The 12,361-nt window shown below is 58.2% G+C and overlaps 1 protein-coding gene across 1 annotated transcript in view; it reads right to left on the reverse strand.

The window, feature by feature from the left end:
• The window catches only part of LOC140390455 (zinc-binding protein A33-like), a 33,252-nt gene extending 21,286 nt beyond the window's left edge, over positions 1 to 11,966 (reverse strand). The window contains exons 1-3 of the mRNA XM_072475605.1: positions 8,133 to 11,966; positions 7,949 to 8,044; positions 7,622 to 7,855 (exon numbers count right to left, since the gene is read on the reverse strand). Coding sequence (XP_072331706.1) covers positions 7,622 to 7,855; positions 7,949 to 8,044; positions 8,133 to 8,543 — 741 coding nt within the window. The 5' untranslated portion in view covers positions 8,544 to 11,966. The remainder of the gene's footprint in view (positions 1 to 7,621; positions 7,856 to 7,948; positions 8,045 to 8,132) is intronic.
• Positions 11,967 to 12,361: the final 395 nt, after the last annotated feature.

Raw genomic sequence — 12,361 nt, forward strand, 5'->3', positions numbered from 1 at the left:
CCTCCATATCCCCCTCCCCCATATAACCTGATCACCGCCTGCGTGTCTAACCGTGCATGCTTCATTGTATATCGCAGGACCAAACGTCGTGGCATCCATCCCCGCAAATGCCGACTGCCCGCAGGATGCCCCAGGGCGACCATGGGAGACGGAGAGACCCGGATCCTCTGGCACGCGAAGCCCGCAGGATGCCCCAGGGCGACCACGGGGGACGGAGAGACCTGGAGCAATAGGGAGACAACGACCCCGTTTCGTGCGGGTGCAGCGACGCAGGCGTGTGCCACCCAGCGACGAGGGGTGCAGCCACAGGCCCCCGTCGCAGCCGAGCCATGAAACCACTACCCAGAATAGCCCTACCCAGGACACCCCTACCCAGGACACCCCTACCCAGGAAACTGAAATACAGGACAGTGACACAGAGTGGATGGGTGGAGACGAACCGCCACCCCAAAGTACCATGGACTCAGAGTCGGACGATGCGCACCACACAACGCCACTGCTGTCTCCAACACCCTCCACCATCGCAGAGACACTCACCTCGGTTGGGCACTTTAGTGACGAGGCATCTGGTACACTCACTGGTGCGCACAACACAGCCGTCCCGGTACAGCAGGTGGCGGTAGGAGCAGCAGAGGGGCCAGGCGGTCGGAGGGCATCCTGGCGCAAGCGAACATCTGCCGCCCAGATGGATCCCGGGTTCCTGGAGTTACCACACCCACCCATAGCCCCGATGCAACCACCGAACCTGGGACGAGCGAAGAAGGTGACGGCCGGCTTGCAGCGGCTGCAGTCGCAGGTAGAGGAGTGCTCCCGCGTCCAGGAGTTGGGAGTGCTGCCGGTCATGCGTGCCACCCAGGCTGACACCGCACGGGTGGAGTCCGCGGTGGAGGCAATGGGTGCGACGGTGTCAGACATGGGGAGCAGTATGCGAGGCCTGGGGCTTTCCGTGCAGGCGGCGTCTGTGGCCCAGGACATGGCTGCCCTCTCACAGGAGGCCATGAGCCAGCGGCAGATGGCAGAGGCGCTCAATGCCGTGGCCCTGTCTCAGCAGGCCATGGCCCAGTCTCAGCAGGCCATGGCCCAATCCCTGCAGGCCATGGCCCAGTCTCAGCAGGCCATCGCTGAGGGCTTCGGCGCCATTGCCCATGTGCTAACCGGCGTCGCACAGTCACAGGCAGAGATGGCCAACTCCCTGAGCTCCATGGCTGCAAACCTGCACGATATCAGCATGGGCCTCCAGGACTGGCGGCGCCAAGTGTCGGAGGGGCATCGGATGGCTTGGGGGCCATTGGGCACCCCGAGGGAGGAGGAGTTGCTTGCGCCCGTCCCTGGTCCTCATGTAGGGAAGGTCCAGGAACACTGCAGCACCTCGGACTCCCCCCTTCTGTCCCAGATACATCGAGTGGGCAACGGGCAGGACAGGCTGGCAGCTCGCCATCCCAGTCACCCGGGCCGCAACCTGGCCCATCTAGGCCAGGACGCCCCAGGAAACGGCCGCCAGAGGGATCCCGAGTCAGAGGGCAGGAATCGCAGGAGTCCACCTCCAGTTCTGCTGTACCGTCTGGGAAACCACCTTGGCGTAGTCAAAGGGCAAATAAGGCCAAACAATTAGCCACTGAGTAAGTTCGCACGGGTGCAGGGCACAGATGAGTTTTAGGGGCTCGGGCACGTGTATGCACTGTTTGTTATTAAAATCACTTTAACACCTACAGTAGCTGGCTTTGTGCTCTGTCCGAAGCGTGCGGGGGTGTCATGTACTTTGAGCACCAGTGTGTGTGTGAGGGGTGGTTTTACGTCGGCCTCAGGTGAGTCTGCCCCCTTCCCCCTGGGCCGCCCTCACCATCCCCCCGGGCAGAGGACGGGACCGTGCGCTGCAGTGTCACAGCCGCATGCAGGGATGGTCCGGGTGGATGGTGGTACTGTGGCCATGGGTCTGACATCGTCTAACGATGTGGAGCCAGGAGCTCATTGCAGAGCGGGTTATCATCATCCTCCATGGCCTGCAATAGACACGCGTCCACCGGCAACTGTATGAGCCCGGCCGTTGTGCCGCAGGTGGATCTGCAATGGAGGGGTGGTGTGCATGCGGGTGGGGTGGGTGTGGTTGGGGGGGGTGAGGGAGCTTGGTGGATGGATGGGTGGGGGGGGTGAAGGTGTTCGGGTGTTGCCATGGTGTGCGGTATGTGGCCATACTCGCCGATTCCCACGCCCCCTAGTCAGTGAAGCGGGCGGCTATCAGCCTGTCCCGTGCCCGCTGGCCCAGCCGGTAACGGTGGACAGCCATCCGTCCATGTCTAGCCCGTCTGCCCTGACCATTGCCCCCATCCCCCTCATCTGGGGAGGACTGCGCCTCTTCCTGCTGCTCCTCCACTAAGCTCTCCTCTGCCTGCAGAACATCGCCCCTCTGCTGGGCTATGTTATGCAGGACGCAGCACACCACAATGATGCGGCCGACCCTATCTGACGGATACTGGACGGTGCCCCCAGAGAGGTCCAGGCACCTGAAACGCATTTTGAGCATGCCAAAGTACCTCTCGATCACACCCCTTGTCGCTGCATGGGCATCATTGTAGCTGTTCTCTGCGTCATTCTGTGGCCTCCGTATAGGCGTCAGCAACCAGCCCCTCAGCCGGGGGGTGGCCTCCCTCGTGCATGCCGGGGATCTAAGACTTCCCGGGTACCGGATGCAGACGTGCAGGATAATCATGCGGTGATCGCAGACCACCTGGATGTTCATGGAATAGGTCCCATTCCTATTGGTGAACACGGCCCTGTTATCTGCAGCTGGCCGCACGGCGAGGTGCATCCCATCGATCGCACCCTGAACCATGGGAAATCTGGTCACGGCAGAGAAGCCCACAGCCCGGGCATCCTGGCTGGCACGGTCCACAGGGAAGCGGATGTAGCGGTCCGCAATGGCATATAGGGCGTCTGTCACTGCCCGGATGCACCGGTGTCTGCGAGATACCGGACAGGTCCCCACCTGGCATCTGGAATGACCCCGTGGCATAAAAGTTCAGGGCCACCGTAACCTTGACGGACACGAGGAGAGGGCCCCCCCCCCCACCCAGTGCCACGCAGTGCCAGGTGTGCCAGCAGGTGGCAGATGTGTGCCACGGTTTCCCGGCTCATCCGGAGTCTCCTCCTGCATTCCCGATCCGTGAGGTCCTGGTACGACAGCTGGGGCCGGTACACACGGGGACTCCTCGGGTGCCTCCGTTGCCGTGGCGCCGCGATGTCCCCCTCCCCGTCCTCGTGTTCCTCCTCCACTACATACTCCCCCTGCTCCTCCTCCTCCTCGTGCTGTCGGGCGTGTGTCCCTCCAGCCTGGGCAGCTGCAGCATGCCCCTCTGTGGCATGCTCCTCTGCGGCAGCCTGCGCCGCCTCTCTGGCACATTCCTCCTCCTCCAGGGCAACGTGGAGAATAGCGTACCCCCCTCCCCCCAGCCAGGTGGCATGGGCTGCATGGGCGCGACTGTTGGAGGATGGCACCTGGCTAGGCGGACAAACTCCCTTGCCCTTGCACCCCCCCCGTCCCCGGCACTCACCCCCTCATATCCGACTCTCACCCCCCCGTACCCGGCACTCATCCCCATGTACCCGGCACCCCCCCCCCCGTACCCGGCAATCATCCCCGTACCCGGCACTCACCCCCCCGTATCCGGCATTCACCCCACCGTACCCGGCACTCATTCCCCTGTACCCGGCACCCATCCCCCTGTACCCGGCACTCACCCCCGTACCTGGCACTCACCCCCCCATATCCGGCACTCACCCCACCGTACCCGGCACTCACCCCCCGTACCCGGCACTCATCCGCCCGTACCCGGCACTCACCCCCCCCCGTATCCGGCACTCATCCCCCCGTACCCGGCACTCACCCCCCGTTCCCGGCACTCATCACCTCGTACCCGGCACTCACCACCTGTACCCGGCACTCACCACCTGTACCCGGCACTCACCCCACCGTACCCGGCACTCACCCCCCGTACCCGGCACTCATCCGCCCGTACCCGGCACTCACCCCCCCCCCGTATCCGGCACTCATCCCCCCGTACCCGGCACTCACCCCCCGTTCCCGGCACTCATCCCCCGTACCCGGCACTCACCCCCCGTACCCGGCACTCATCCCCCCGTACCTGGCACTCATCCCCCTGTACCTGGCACTCATTCCCCCGTACCCGGCACTCATCCCCCCCCCCCCCAAGTGCCACGCAGTGCCAGGTGTGCCAGCAGGTGGCAGATGTGTGCCACGGTCTCCCGGCTCATCCGGAGTCTCCTCCTGCATTCCCGATCCGTGAGGTCCTGGTACGGCAGCCGGGGCCGGTACACACGGGGCCTTCTCGGGTGCCTCCGTTGTCGTGGCGCCGCGACGTCCCCCTCCCTTTCCTTGTGTTCCTCCTCCACTACATGCTCCCCCTGCTCCTCCTCCTCCTCGTGCTGTCGGGCGTGTGTCCCTCCAGCCTGGGCAGCTGCCGCATGCTCCTCTGCGGCAGCCTGCGCCACCTCTCTGGCACATTCCTCCACCTCCAGGGCAACGTGGAGAATAGCGGCTGCCGCTATGGTGGCCAACATCGCTGTCTGATCAGAAAACATGACGGCCTGTAGTGGGGGGTGGAATGACGACTTCTCATCATTGCCCGTACCCCCCTCCCCCCAGCCAGGTGGCATGGGCTGCATGGGCGCGACTGTTGGAGGATGGCACCTGGCCAGGCGGACAAACTCCCTTGCCCTTGCACCCCCCCCGTCCCCGGCACTCACCCCCCCGTATCCGGCACTCACCCTCCCGTACCTGGCACTAATCCCCCTGTACCCGGCACCCACCCACCCCCGTACCCGGCACTCATCCCCCCGTACCCGGCACCCATCCCACCCCGTACCCGGCACCCATACCCCCGTACCCGGCACTCACCCCCCCGTACCCGGCACTCACCCCCCCCCCGTAACCGGCACTCACCCCCCCCGTACCTGGCACTCATTCCCCTGTACCCGGCACCCATCCCCCCGTACCCGGCACTCACCCCCCGTACCCGGCACTCACCCCCCCGTATCCGGCACTCACCCCCCCGTACCCGGCACTCATTCCCCTGTACCCGGCACTCATCCCCCCGTATCCGGCACTCACCCCCCCGTATCCAGCACTCACCCCCCGTACCCGGCACTCATTCCCCTGTACCCGGCACTCATCCCCCCGTACCCGGCATTCATCTCCCCGTACCCGGCATTCATCTCCCCGTATCCGGCACTCATCCCCCCATACCCGGCACTCATCCCCCCATCCCCGGCACTCATCCCCCCGTCCCCGGCACTCACCCCGCCCGGCCCCGGCACACACCCCCCGTACCCGGCACTCACCCCCCCCCGTACCCGGCACTCATCCCGCCGTACCCGGCACCCATACCCCCGTACCCGGCACTCACCCCCCCGTACCCGGCACTCACCCCCCCCCCGTAACCGGCACTCACCCCCCCGTACCTGGCACTCATTCCCCTGTACCCGGCACCCATCCCCCCGTACCCGGCACTCACCCCCCGTACCCGGCACTCACCCCCCCGTATCCGGCACTCACCCCCCCGTACCCGGCACTCATTCCCCTGTACCCGGCACTCATCCCCCCGTATCCGGCACTCACCCCCCCGTATCCAGCACTCACCCCCCGTACCCGGCACTCATTCCCCTGTACCCGGCACTCATCCCCCCGTACCCGGCATTCATCTCCCCGTACCCGGCATTCATCTCCCCGTATCCGGCACTCATCCCCCCATACCCGGCACTCATCCCCCCATCCCCGGCACTCATCCCCCCGTCCCCGGCACTCACCCCGCCCGGCCCCGGCACACACCCCCGTACCCGGCACTCACCCCCCCCCGTACCCGGCACTCATCCCGCCGTACCCGGCACTCATCCCCCCCGTCCCCAGCACTCACCCCGCCCGGCCCCGGCACTCACTCCCGTACCTGGCACTCACCCCGCCGTACCCAGCACTCATCCCCCCCTCCCTGGCACCCACTACCCCGTACCCGGCACTCATTCCCCTGTACCCGGCACTCATTCCCCTGTACCCGGCACCCATCCCCCCGAACCCGTCACTCACCCCCCTGTACCCGCCACTCATCCCCCCCATATCCGGCATTCACCCCCCCGTATCCGGCACTCATTCCCCTGTACCCAGCACTCATCCCCCCGTACCCGGCACTCATCCCCCCGTACCCGGCACTCACCCCCCCCGTCCCCGGCACTCATCCCCCCGTCCCCGGCACTCACCCCACCCGGCTCCGGCACCCCCCCCGTACCCGGCACTCACCCCCCCCCCCGTACCCGGCACTCATCCCTCCGTACCCGGCACTCACCCCGCCATACCCGGCACTCATCCCCACGTCCCCGGCACTCACCCCGCCCGGCCCCGGCACTCATCCCCCCGTCCCCGGCACTCACCCTGCCCGGCCCCGGCACTCACCCCCCCCCACACCGGACACTCATCCCCCCGTCCCCGGCACTCACCCCCCCCCGTCCCCGGCACTCATTCCCCTGTCCCCGACACTCATCCCCCCTGTACCCGGCACTCATCCCTCCATCCCCGGCACTCACCCCGCCATACCCGGCACTGATCCTCTCGTACCCGGCACTCATCCCCCCGTAACAGGCACCCATCCCCCCGTACCCGGCACTCATCCCCCCCTTACCCAGCACTCATCCCCCCATAACCGGCGCTCATCCTCCCGTACCCGGCACTCAAACCCCCGTCCCCTGCACTCATCCTCCCGTACCCGGCACTCATCCCCCCGTACCCGGTACTCATCCCCCCGCACCCGGCACTCATCCCCCTCGTCCCCCTCGCTGGCATTCAACCCCCCCTTCCCCGGAACTCCCCCGAAGCCCCAACTCCCTTCCCCCGCCGCACACACAGCCACACACACCTGTCCCCCACACACAGAGACTGCGGCCACGCCATCACCTCTCCTGCGGCCACCCCCCAGGCCGTGACCTACTCCATGCTGGACGGCATCAACCATCAGCACTGGTTGACGCCGTTAAAAAGGTGTTTTGACTTACGCCGACGTGACCACGGATCCCGACTTCGGCCCATCCGGCCGGGAGAATATGGGCAGCCCCGGATCGCGCGCCCGCCCCTGCCATTCTTCGAGGTGGGCGGTGCAATTGACGCCCCGCCGACTTTTCACTTTTCAGAGAATTCGGCGGGCGGCGGGGGCGGGATTGACGCCGCCCCCCAGCGTTTCTCCGACCCGGCGGGGGGTCGGAGAATCCCGCCCAGTGACTCTCACACACCGTACCAGACACACCCACACACTCACAACATGCTGGAACTGAGCATCAGCCCCGCTCACAGACACAGTGACTCTCACACACCGTACCAGACACACCCACACACTCACAACATGGAACTGGAACTGGATTACAGTGGGAGTTCCTGGTGAAAATTAAACTTGAGAAACACGGAAATAATCACAAAGCGAGTGTGTAAATCAGGGCAACATATTTCGGTCCCTGGGTTCTGCAGACAGTTTGGGAGCCGTTAGTTCAGAGACAACAGCAGAACAGTTCAGGAAGGGAAACACTTTCAGTTTAATTCACTGAACTGGCCCACAATATATTCCCTCACCTTCAGAAATATCAGCTCGTCTTTTTGCTCCATCTGTTTCTGCAACTTGGAGAGTTTCTCCTCAATAGAATTTAAATTCTCCTGAATCTCTCGAAGGTTTTTCTCCATTCTTTCTAGAATCCTCTCCTCTTCTTCCCTGAGATCTCTGATTAAACGCTGCTCTTTCTCAGTGAGAATCTGGTGCATTTTACTGAACTCGGATGTGATGTGGGTCTGCAGACTGCTCGACTGTTCCTACCAAATGAAATGTGAAACATAATTAATGTCCCGCGGTAAAGGGAACAAAACTAACCGAGATCCCAGAAAATCAGCACAGGGAGACCTCACCCTAACTTCAGAAATCTTCCCTTTCTGTTTCAGTTCCGTTTCTAGAACCGCCGATTTCTTCTCTGTGAGAGAATCTAAGGAAGATTTCAGCTGATCCTGGGATTGGGAGAGAAAATAGCAAAATGAAAATGTTATAGCTGGAAATGGGAGAAAATATCAGTTTATAAAATAATTTCTCTTTTACCTTGTAGATTTCAACAGCTTCATCGATGGGCAGGAAGCGGTGCTCTCTGTGTTCCCGTGAACCGGCACAAATCACACAGATCAATTTCTTGTCAGTTTCACAAAACAGCTTCAGTTCTTCCTGATGTTCCTCACAGTGAAGTTTACTTTCCTTCTCTTCCGGATTCAGCTTTAATTTTCGAGCTTTCTCGGTCAGATTCGCTAAGGCCCGATTTATCCTGAGGTTTCTTTCCAGAAACTCCTCTCTACATTCCGGGCAGGAGTTTATCTCCTTCTTTTCCCAACACTGGGAGATACAGGAGCGGCAGAAGTTGTGTCCACAATCCAGTGAAACCGGATCAGTGAAGAAATCAAGACAAATGGGACAAATTGTCTCCTCGGTCAAACTCTGAACCTGCTGTCTGAGAGCCATGTTCACACTCAGCACTTCCTCATTCAAACCGGTTTCAATTTGGATGTTACCGCATTCCTGAACTCATCCAGTTCCGCGATTTCCTGATGAGGTTCACTGGAACACTCCAATAATTATTATTAAAAACTATTTACTGTCCTGGTGACTGTTTCACGGACAGAAATAAAACCGCACTCTCTTGAAGGACAGCCCGGTTTAAAACAGGGAGTGCGGATTGAACCCTGGCTGCCAGGTTAAGGTCCATGGGGTGTTGGCAGTGTCGCAGGAAGGAGTTGGAAGGTGGGGACTGATATTACATTGCCCTCTGCCCCAGACTGAACTCGCTGTCGAATACAGAGCCTCTGGTGAAACACAGGCTAAGATCCAGATCCAGAAACTGAATCACGTTCATGATCGCAGCCACTCAGCCGGAAACACAAAGAGACGGAAAAGTCACGGAGTTATTCTCGATGATAGATACAGAGAAGATCTTTCCAGCGATTGGGCCTGTGAGGTTCAAATTTATTTGCAAGGAAGTCTTGCATTCATATAGCGCCTTTCACAACCTCTGGGTGTACCAGGTGTGTTAAAGGCCACAAAGTATTTCCAATGTGGAGACACTGTTGTCACAGCAACATAGAGTTTACAGCATAGAAAGAGGCCCTTCAGCCCATCGGGCCCACGCTGTCCATCAAGCACCTATCTATTCTAACCCCATTTTCCAGTACTTGGTCAGTTGCCTTGTGTGCTTTGGCATTTCAAACACTCATCTAAATGCTTCTTAAATGTTGTGAGAGTTTCTGCCTCTACCAGCCTTTCAGACAGTGAGTTCCAGATTCCAACCACCGCTGGGTGAAAAAGATTTTCTTCAAATCCCCTCTGAACCTCCTGCCCCTTTCCTTAAACCCCCTGGTTATTGAACCCTGGGGAAAGGTTTCTTCCTATCTCCCCCATTAATGTCCTTCATTATTTTGTACACCGCAATCAGGTCGTCCTTCAGCCTTCTCTGCTCGAAGGAGAACAACCCCAGCTTAACCAGCCCCTCGTCATAGCAGAAACGCTCCAGCCCAGGCAACACCCTGGTGAATCTCCTCTGCACCTTTTCTAGTGCAATTACCTCCTTCCTACTGTAATGGCCAGAACTGTACACAGTCCTCTAGCTGTGACGTAACAAGCGTGTTATACAGTTCGATCATAACCTCCCTCCTGTTATAATCAATGCTCTGTTCATAAAGACATGATCCCAAAAGCCTTCTTAACCACCTTATCTACCCGTCATGCTGCCTTCAGGGATCTCTGGACATGCACCTCCAAGGGCCCTATGGTCCTCTGTACTTCCTGGTATCCTATGGTGCATTGTGTATTTCCTTGCCTTGTTAGTCCCCCAAACTGCATCATCTCACACTTATTTTGGTTAAATTCCATTTGCCACTGTTCTGCCGATCTGCCAAGCCCGTCTGTATTACCCTGTAATCTAATGGTTTCCTCTTCGCTATTTACCACACCATCAATTTTCATGTCACCTTCCAACTTCCTGATCATACCCCCCACATTCGGATCCAAGTCATTAATGTTCACTACAAACAGAAAGGGACCCAGCACCGATTCCTGGGGTAGACCACTGGACACAGGCTGCCAGTCACAAAACCAACCTTCAACCATCACCCTCTGCCTCCTGCCACTAAGCCAATTTTGGATCAATTTGCCAAATTTCCCTGGATCCCACAGGCTCTTACTTTCTTGATCAGCCTCCCGTGCGGAACCTTGTCAAAAGCCTGAAAGTCCATGTAGATTACATCAACTGCCCTTCCCTCATCTACATTCCTAGTCACCTCCTCAAATTAAATTTGTTTGACATGTTTCTCCCCTGACAAAGTCGTGCTGACTATCCTTGATTAATCATTCTCAATTGAAATGGAGATGAATTCTGTACCTCATAATTTTTTCCAACCATTTCCCTGCCGTTGATGTCAGACTCACTGGTCTGTAATTCCCTGGTTCATCCATGTTTCACTTCTGGAATAATGGCACCACAGGACGATTATTCACTAATGTGGCAGCAGCTAATGTTGGGAAATACATCAGTCACCTTGAACACAGCAAAGAAACAAATGACACCATCCAGCTGTTTATAGGGGTTGTTGAGGGGGTATTTAAATCACGATGTGAGGAAAATATCCTCATTTTCATGTTGGAATCATGTCATGCTATTATTTACCCCTGCCTGACAGGCCAGACTGGGCGATCGCGTACTGTTTCATCCGAGAATCTGGTGCGTCCGTCTGAATTATATGTCCAGATCTTAATTACCTGACCTGATTTAGAGGTTAACAGCACAACCACTGAACCACAGCTACCATCTACCACTGGAGCCAACCCAGCTTCCCAGCCGTCTCTGTAATGTTTGTTTGCAGAGGGAATCTGTAGAGATGACACAGTGGGAGTGGATATTCTGTCAATGCTGTGATCTCCCAGAGAACTTTGTAACTTTGGGGGCAGCACCATAAGACCATAAGACAGAGGAGCAGAATTAGGCCACTCGGCCTATCGAGTCTGCTCCGCCATTCAATCATGGCTGATATTTTCTCATGCCCATTCTCCTGCCTTCTCTCCATAGCCCTTATAAATCAAGAACCTATCTATCACTGTCTTCACGACACTCAGTGATTTGGCCTCCACAGTCTTCTGCGGCAAAGAGTCCCACAGATTCACCACCCTCTGGCTGAAGAAATTCCTCCTCATCTCTGTTTTAAAGGATCATCCCTTTAGTCTGAGATGGTGTCCTCTGGTTCTAGTTTTTCCTACAAGTGGAAACATCCACTCCACGTCCACTCTATCCAGGCCTCGCAGTATCTTGTAAGGTTCAATAAGATCACCTCTCATCCTTCTGAACTCCAACGAGTACAGACCCAGAATCCTCAGCCGTTCCTCATACGACAAGCTCTTCATTCCAGGGATCACTCTTGTGAACCTCCTCTGGACCCTTTCCAAGGCCAGCACATCCTTCCTTCGATACGGGGCCCAAAACTGCTCACAATACTCCAAATTGGGTCTGACCAAGCCTCAGAAGTACATCCCTGGTCTTGTATTCTAGCCCTCTTGACATGAATGGTAACATTGCATTTGCCTTCTTAACTGCTGTAGCGCACAAAGACTCCATGAGACGAAAAGAGTGAAGTGAATGAGGCTTTATTAAGCGTGTCTGTTCCCCAGCAGCCCGATAGTAAACTGGCCTGCGGGTGAAGGCACCGGCTTCTTATACTTCGCCTTCAGGGCGGAGTATGAGATCAACGGCCAACCAGGACCCGGGATCTGTCAGCCAATGACATTAGGGCTTCCAGTCCCACATGACCCCCAATACATACTACCACAACTGCCGACTGAACCTGCACGTTACCCTTGAGAGAATCGTGAACAAGGACTCCCAAGTCCCTTGGTAGCACAGTTGCATCACAGCTCCAGGGTCCCAAGCTCGATTCCCGTTTGGGTCCCTGTCTGTTTGGAGTCTGTACGTTCTCCCCGTGTCTGTGTGGGTTTCCTCCGGGTGCTCCGGTTTCCTCCCACAGTCCAAAGATGTGCAGGTTTGTTGGATTGGCCATGCTAAATTGCCTTTAGGTTAGGTGGGGTTACTGGGTTACAGGGACGGGGTGGAGGTATGGGCTTAAATGGGGTGCTCTTTCCAAGAGCTGGTGCAGACCCGATGGGCTGAATGGCCTCGTTCTGCAGTGTAAATTCTATAACACAGGCCTCTGTATTCAATGAATTATTCCCACTGACACTGGTTCAGATAAAAGACACTTCGTAAGTCAGAGCCTTAAGTTTAAAAATAAATTATGGGA

Source organism: Scyliorhinus torazame, chromosome 14 (genome assembly GCF_047496885.1).
Source record: "Scyliorhinus torazame isolate Kashiwa2021f chromosome 14, sScyTor2.1, whole genome shotgun sequence".
Classification (NCBI taxonomy): Eukaryota; Metazoa; Chordata; class Chondrichthyes; order Carcharhiniformes; family Scyliorhinidae; genus Scyliorhinus; species Scyliorhinus torazame.